Source organism: Heliangelus exortis, chromosome 1 (assembly GCF_036169615.1).
Source record: "Heliangelus exortis chromosome 1, bHelExo1.hap1, whole genome shotgun sequence".
Classification (NCBI taxonomy): domain Eukaryota; kingdom Metazoa; phylum Chordata; class Aves; order Apodiformes; family Trochilidae; genus Heliangelus; species Heliangelus exortis.
This window is the reverse complement of record NC_092422.1, coordinates 119,198,196-119,206,519: the sequence shown is the minus strand read 5'-3', so window position 1 is coordinate 119,206,519 and position 8,324 is coordinate 119,198,196. Positions and strand designations below refer to the sequence as shown.

General features: G+C 41.2%; 1 protein-coding gene across 1 annotated transcript; it reads right to left on the bottom strand.

Moving 5' to 3' along the window:
- Positions 1 to 443: 443 nt before the first annotated feature.
- LOC139796070 (oxidized low-density lipoprotein receptor 1-like) lies at positions 444 to 7,316 on the bottom strand. Its single transcript, XM_071743717.1, has 6 exons — positions 7,111 to 7,316; positions 5,495 to 5,593; positions 5,017 to 5,166; positions 3,274 to 3,425; positions 1,980 to 2,098; positions 444 to 1,703 (listed from the first exon to the last, which is right to left on the bottom strand). The coding sequence occupies exons 1-6, from the start codon at positions 7,199 to 7,201 to the stop codon at positions 1,541 to 1,543; spliced, it is 774 nt and encodes a 257-aa protein (XP_071599818.1). The 5' UTR covers positions 7,202 to 7,316; the 3' UTR covers positions 444 to 1,540.
- Positions 7,317 to 8,324: the final 1,008 nt, after the last annotated feature.

Below are 8,324 nucleotides of genomic sequence, written 5' to 3'. Positions count from 1 at the left end.
TCATGGTGTGATCCTGAAGAACCTCTTGTATTATCAAGGATTATTAAATGGAGCCTCCTACCATGCCCTGCATGGGTTAGAACAACTGGTTGGTATGGATTATTCCTCCCATCATTTCCATTGTACCCACATCCCCTGTATACCAGTCAGTGCTGGGATCTCATGTAGTATCTCCACAGCTGCTGAGGCCCTGTTCTTAGACTTAAAAAATGCAGCAATTCCAGACTACAAGATATCTGTGTGACAGGATATTCTCTGTTGTCCCAGCTCTTTTAAATTTCTTCTTCATATCCCTAATAAAGGTAATTGCTATGCTGTTAAATACTCATTTAGTAAGGAATACAGTGCACTTGTTGGCTGTTGCTACTGCAGATTTCTCATACAAAGTTTTATGTCTGAAATAAACATAATTAGAGGCTTGCCTGAATACCTCCACTTTCCCCAACTTACAGTCCAATTTTTATTGATTGGCTCAAATTAGTACAAAATACACACAGAAATGAATTTCTAAAGATAAACCTGACTGTTCCTGAGAGATTTCAAAGATCTCTATTTTCTGCTAGTCTTGTAGAAGAGAGATGCTGCCTCTGATGCAATCTTCTCTTCCAAACAGCAGAGTAGAAGTGAGAGTCTTTGCATCACCAAAGGCCTTCATTTGATGGTTGTTGATGGTAAACTTCTCTGCACAGTGACTTACTAAACAGACAAACTACAGAAAAGTTCACTAGCAGGATGATTTATTCCAGCTGCAAAATTCTGCAACAGAATGGAAAATGGATCCAAGAAATCAAAGAATTGAATCAGACATGATGTGGATAATTATCAAGACAGATGTCTTAGAGGAATGCACCTTCTCCCCTAATGCCTGATGCAGCAGAACAATCCACTAGCAGGTGGACTGACATTCCTGGGCATTAGATATTGATGACTTTCCTCAACAAATACGTATTGTCTATTTGCCTTCTGGTTTTTGAGCCCATAGGGCACACAATCCCATTTGAAAAATTTTCCCTCTAGCCAGGAGAACTATTGATATTTTCATCTTTCAGTTCAAGGTCTGATTCTATTTGCACTTGCTAGTTATCTACAGGTGGTGGGTGAAATTCAATCAAATATCTGTATATTGATTGTAAACTGGGCACTCACATCTGTGAATGTTTAGTGGACGAATTTTGAAAACATGATGTGTTGCTTTTACAAATGGCTATTGATTCCTGTTTCTGGAAAACAGATGTGAATCTTTAAAATAGAGTTCTGGAATCATAAACTTAATTTTGCTTCACTTAGAAAAGAATTTATGATAAGTGGATAGACATGGTTACACAAGAATGGAAGGGCTGAGAGAAGAAAGAGGGAATGAAGTTGTTGAAGAAAAAGCCCAAGAAGGAATCTGGCTGATGCATCAGAGCGCAAGTTCATCTTGTATTATCCCTGATATTACATTAATTTTAGCTTGGACTTGCTTTCCCTGTCACATACCCTTGGCCAGAACTTGCCCCCAGCACGGTGTATCCCAGGAGAGGGCTCTCTGCAGAGCCCACTAAGCCGTGTCCAAGTAGCTCACTTGCTCAGCCACCAGAGGATCCACCACTTTCTCACAAATGTAAAATTTGTACTCGCCACACTGTGCAGTGTCTATATTTGCACCTTGAAGCCACACACAATCCAGGAAAGGAGTGGTGCTGGCTCGTTGGAACTGAAACCTGTGAAAAAATAGTAGAGATATTAATCATGCCATGGAAAAAGTCAGGCTGATAGCAGAATTCCCAACTGCTGCTACCCATTTGACCCACAGTAGCACACAAGCTCTCAAACTGGGGGGTTACCCAGGTTGACAAGAGAGTGAGGGATGGGTAACCTGACTGCTGGCAAGCAGGTAGGGGGATTGGTGATTACTGGGGGGCAGTTATAGGTTGCTACTTCTGGATCTTAAAAAATATGCCTCCATGTGGTCTGCTCCCATTTTTGCAGCAACTTACAGATCAGGGGAGAAAGAAGATCCATCTTCCCACAGCCAGGGACCCTCAGTTCCATTGCGAGACAGCCCAATCCAGAAAGAGTAAGAACTGTAAAACTGTAGTGACTGCATTGTGAAGGCCTGTATGGAAATAAATGCAAAGCCTGTGAATCACATCCATGTCTCAGTTATAATGGCCTTCAATCTGGAAAGGGAGAGAGGCAAACGAAAGGGAGCTGCTCACACCTGTGTCTAACAGGTTTTATTTCACAGGTGAAGCTGGGCAGTGCCTCATTTCTGGCAGTTTGGAGAGCTGTAAAATGAATCTGCTGAGAACTGTCAGTAGCTCTCAGCTAAAATAGTTGAGAAAACTGAACCCTGCACATTTACTGGGTAATGTGTTGGTTTGGGTCAGTGCTGCAGGGTTTTGGAAGGAGGCAGCTTCCCCTGTGGGCTCCTGTGAGAAGCTGCTGGAAGCTCCTCCAGCTTCAGTTGTGGCCCCAGCTCTGGCCAAGGCTGAGCAGGTCAGGAAGGCTGGATGTGCCTCTGTGAGTAACATATACATGAAAGGGAAAAGCAAAACTGCAAAAAGACCTGCAGAGCAAAGGAGAGGTGGAGGTGAGAGCAATGACAGAGCAGAGATACCAGGGTCAGTTAGGAAGGAGGATAGGATAATGACTTCCTTCCAACACTCTGGTTTCATAAATCAGGCAGGAAAAAGCCTTTGCATCATTTGTAATCATTGTACACAGGAAATTAAAAATATGGACAATAAAACCTCAGAGTTCAAGGCCTAGCCCCATAGCCATTAAGGGTCTGGGTAGAAATTCCTTCACTACAAAGAGATTTTCTGGCTGTGCTTTATGTGCTGCTTCATCTAGAATTTGAGTCAGAAAAGGTATGTGTCCTCTTCTCTTCATGTGGGAGAAGGAGACAGGGAATACTTGTGGACAGCAAGAAACTGAAGGCCAGGCTTCTGAAGTCTACTAAATAGTTTTCTCTGGCAAGACAACAAAAATGTTTCCAACCTGTGCTGGCTCAGTTATGTTTGCCCTGAGGTGGGATGAAGATCTAGATGAGATCCAGGCTGGTGTGTCTCAGATAACTCTGCTGAAGTCAGTAAAGATGCACCATGGAAGGTGCAGCCACAGTACAGCTAGAGGGGCTCCAAAGGGGCAGGGACTTGCCACTTGGGCAGGTTTTTGCCACTTGGTCTGGCACAAGCATGTCACAGCAACAGTGGAAGAACAGCATGGCTCTTCAGAACACAGTAAAATGCAACACATATAATTGGAGAGAGAAAAAGTAATCTTTACCAGTTCTTCCTTACTCTCTATCTTAAGAAGTCTGGACTCCAGAGCAGAGCACTGGGCCTTGCTCTCTTGCCAAGTTTTCCATTCCTTTGAAAAGTGGTAGCAGTTTTCCCCATACTGTAGCCAGTTGTCAGGACAAGGAATACACTTCTGCCCTTGAAAACAAAAGAGCACCTGATGAGGTTTGTCAGTGAGGACAGTCTCTAGTGTTCTAGTGGATCCTTTCAAGATCACTAGTGCAGTGCACAGAGTCCCTATCATAGAGGTATGACAATTCCTCCTTCATTCTGCAACTCAATTCACATCTTCATTGAAGAAGTAATGAACCCAGTTGCCAGAAAACCAGTAAAAGCATTTTTTAATGAATATCAGAAAAGCAAATTATAAAGATTTTTTAAATCTCATCAGCAAACCTGGAGGGTGGAAGTGAAACACAAATAGAAGAAATTTTGGAAGGCTGAGCCATGTTAAGAGACAATGATCTAGATGAACATAAAAGGAAACCTAGATTTTCAGTGGTATGGCCACATCTCTATCCTATGTAACTTATTTTTAAATTCTGTTCAATATCAGGGCCAGCTCTTCCCTGCGACATGCTTTACAATACAATTTATAGTTTAACTTTTCTGTTAGCATTTCGTGTGGATTCAGTGATCAGAGGTTGGATAGTGACGGCTGGCCAAAAGTGAAAGATAATTAGCCATTTCTGATAAAGAAAAATATCTTTCTGACAGCCATACTTTGACTCTTTTCTCTCACATTATTCTCTTAGCTGTCTGTTAGGACCCTGAGTAATACTGAAGCGAGAAATGTTGGATTTTTCTTTCCTCCTTGCATCATATAGAGAACTCAATTTCTAGTTGGAAACTGAAATAATCACAAGTAGCAAAAAGATCTGTCAGAGAAAATATTTTTGAGTTTTCTGGGAATTTGGCCCCAACTATTGGGCAAATCGTATTCATTGCTTTATCGTTCACATGACCATTTTATATTGTAACAAACCAGTGCCAACTGGGAATATCAGGGCTTGATGCTAGGTGATAAAATGTCACCTGCAGAGGTGACAGAGGTGCACAGTGTGCACAGCACAGTGCACTTGACTCTTACAAACAGATCCTGGCTTGTGCTAAATTCAAATGCCACTCTCTCACATGACATTAATTTATTATGATTCTCTTCTCTCCACTGTATAATAATCTAGCATATTCAGCTCACTTTTAATTAAAATTTCACACCACTGTTTCCTAAAAGGAAAAGAAAATACCCTCAGCATATAGCCTGTGAACTGTTAAAAGCCAGTGATTACAATCCCATTTGGTAGAAAGCAGAAGTTTTTTCAAATCATTCCAGGCAATTAAAGTCAGCAGGAATTTTCCATCGTTCTTTTTTTATCATAATTCACTGAAACCGCAGTGAAATACAGAATGGAAGTATCCTTTTAGAAATTATTTATTAAAAAAAAAAAAAAAGGTGTCATTGTCATGGCATTTTCTGAATTAGTGTTTGGTTTAGGTTATAGAAGAGCACCATTACAAAAAAGTCAATAAACACACTTCAAAAATATCGGTCCCTTAAAAATTATCAAAATGGAAATGTAGCCTTCTGATCGACTCTGTTGAAATATTTTTTTTAATAAAACAATTCAGGATAATTTTAGAGAAAACCCTTCCAATGTGGCTGATAGAAAAAAATCAGTCTGTGGCTGCCATAATGTCATGGAACCACCATCTTCCCACCACTATGTACCTCTGGAGGTGGCAAGTTGCTTTACAGTCTCTGTCAAGTTCAAATTCTGAGCCTGGAGGAGCTCCAGCTGCTGGTTGAGGCTTTCCATAAGTGCCTTTTGCAGGGTGAAGTTTTCATCCCTTTCATGCTCAAGGTGGCAGACCAAGGTGACTGGAATCACAACAAAACAAGAATGAAATTTTTACATTAATATTACAGCTAAAACTAGTCAACCTAACCTGAATAAACTTACCAAAGACACACAGACCTCCCACCAGGACAGAATATATTTGACCTACAGTTTGTGCATGTCTATGAGTAAGACAAACTACATCCCAATTTCAGAGTTTGGAGGATCTCCTGGGTGGAAAAACTCTTCCAACAAGTGGTGCTTTTTGCATCATTAACCCTCTAGGCTGATCATTTTCCTAAATTAAGTTCTTAGGACATTCAGTTGTTCATACTGAACTCTGAGCACCCCTTCTGTGACCATACTTACACCTGGCAGCCAAGACTCCTGCAGCTACCACTGAAGTTAGGCAGAAGATTCCAAGCACCACTGTAGCCAGTCGCCAACAGGAAGACAGACTCGAGGAATCTGGCAGAGACAAAAAGAAGAAAAGCAGCAAGAACAGGAACCTCTCATTTTTGTATCTGCAGCTCCTACGTTGCACAAGACTACATGGCCAGTTGTTTGTCCAGTGAACTGCTGAGTTTCAGAGTGGTACATGCTATCACATTATGAAAATTGTCCCATCATTTGGCCACAGCCAGCCCCTCTTAGAAGCTGGGTCTGCAAATGAGCAAGCCATAGAGACCATCTTGGCCAAGAGCTTTTAAGAGAAAACAAACTGGACGAGTAATTCTGAACAGCAAAGAATTTCACAGGTGAGTAAAGAACATCAAGGATGGCTTTGGGCTTAAAACGTGACTGAAAATTTCCTATGCAGCCAGGTATTTTTACTTTTGAGTGCCTAACCTGCCCATGTCAGGAATGAATTCAGCTTTTCAGACAACAACCTCAGAAACAGTCACCAAAGAAAGCAAGACCCCTGCAAAATAATCTGAAATTAGGGCATATAGCTATGAAAAAGACCATATAACAGTTTCACAGAAACAGTATCTTACCTGGAAATACATATATCCAGTCTTGCAGTGTGGGAAAATGCAGACACCCGTGTGAATTTACACAGTTCCAAAACACAAAGGATTGATTCCTTTTGTTTCTGACTTTTGTGTACTTTACTAGGCTCCAGCATAAAACTTCCATAGAATATTAATATTATGTTGAAGTCACCAACAGAAATAACTGGCATACCAGCCAGTGGTATTGCTTCTTATTCCTTTTATTGCCTAACCCTATAACCAAACAGCAAAGAAGAACCCTACAAGGCTATCCAGAGTCCAGCTTCAGTGTCCAAGAAAAAAGCTTACAGACCTCTCAGAAAGTGAGAATGGTGAGACAGAAGTGAGACAGAAAAGTGAGACAGTCAATAAGGGGAACTTTCCTATCAAATTCATCTCCAGACGTTTCCAGGTTGGAACATAATACCTCTTTGCCTCTCATACAGAGTGATTCTAAATCACTAATGCATAGCATAATAGATTTGTGATCTGTCACATTCATCCCTTCCTCTGTGAGCAATGTAGCATTATTTTTATAAGTACAAAAGGATATTTGTCCATCTATTACCTCCTTTGACAGAACCTGTATTTTTTCCCCAGTGTTTACTTTCATTCAGTTAGTCAGATTTAAAAAAGTAAAGCTGAAAGACATTTGCAAGATCCTTTAGGCAGATTACTTCCTTAACTTGCAGGACCTAACACTTAATGTCTAACTGGAACATGTTTATGTTTACCCAACTTCATCCTACAACCTTAATTATCTCTCCTCTCAAATGTAAATAGGTTTTTCTACATTCTCCAACCTTCCATTTCAAAAAATCTCCTGCTCTTCTTCTGTCCCTCCAGTTTCTTCGAAGATTTGAGTCCAAAAGGTTCTCAGAAGCTGAGATGGACTATGCAGGTGACATCTTCCTTTGAATGTCACATAAAAAATGTTTTCCAGTGTGAGAGTTTGCCTTGGACAGAACTGCCCCCCAACACCACCACTACCTTTCACTCTGGAAGTCTGGAACTTCTGGTCCGGGGATTTTTCCAGTTTCATGAACTTCAGGTCTGCGTATGTCACTTCTTCACTTGTCATTTCTGGCAAAGTTACAGGACAATTCAAAAGTTTTGTTGCTCCACAGGAGAAACAGGAATGATGGTCTGGCTGGGACCAAATGAATGGTCAGTGTCATTGGGAGGTAACAGAGTGATTCATGTGAAAGTCAGAAGGGGTTTTTTGGCTCATACTAAAGGATTTCATGACACAGAGATTCTGGAGGTTGTATACATGCAGGAGAGTCCCAGAATAGTATGTGTTTTAAAATTCAGTGGGGCATGGAAATCTCACAGTTCTCACTTCCTGGAACAAATGCATAGAGTTACCCAATCTGAAGGTACATTTTTTCTGTAGGAAAAAAAAAAAAAAAAAAAAAGAGGGGGGGGGGGGAAGAGGTGTAGAAGCAATTACATTAATATTACATTAATTTTAGATTCAGTCTAAAAAATTTCTTGAAGTTTTTCATCACTGTGGGGGTGGGTGGGGGTGGAATGGTGGTGAGAGGTTTTACTGGCTTTATTTTACCATGATTAAGACTCAGTAAATTCAGGTTCCTCCATCTCTGAAGTGGCGCAGGAGGACTGGAGCTAAAATGAAGTGAGAAACATACTGATTCCTTCTGCTTACTCTTTGTAAGGACATTGGGCTTGTCCCAGTGGAGCAGCACAGAGACTGATCACAGCTATTGACCATTCCTGGGGCACAAAGAAATTAATCTAGGTTTGCCAGTCTGCCTGCTTAGGGAATGAGCTGAAGAAATCTGCTGAACTAGAGGGGAGTCTGAGTAGAAAATTCATGTACCAGACTATGAAGCTGTGTTTCTGCACTAAGCTCTGCCTTCTGAACTAGCTCTGGCTTGGTTGCAGTCCAGAAAAAGTCACGTGTGATAATCTCTGCCTCTTAGCAAGAGTGATTAACAGAGCACAGCAGAATGCCATTGCACTAGGATGCTATTGCATCCAAGGAGAGGTCACCTGCCAGCTTGTGTGCCTTTACCACTCTCTATCAAACTTTAAGCACCAGGAACAAGATGGAGAAACTTGTCTGGTTCCGTCTTCCTGGGTATTTTAGAGGTCTGCTGGTAAAATGACAGGAATGAGACCTGAACATTCAGGTTTATTTCTTACAGTTCTACTGCATGCAGCCCAAGAACTGTGAGGGT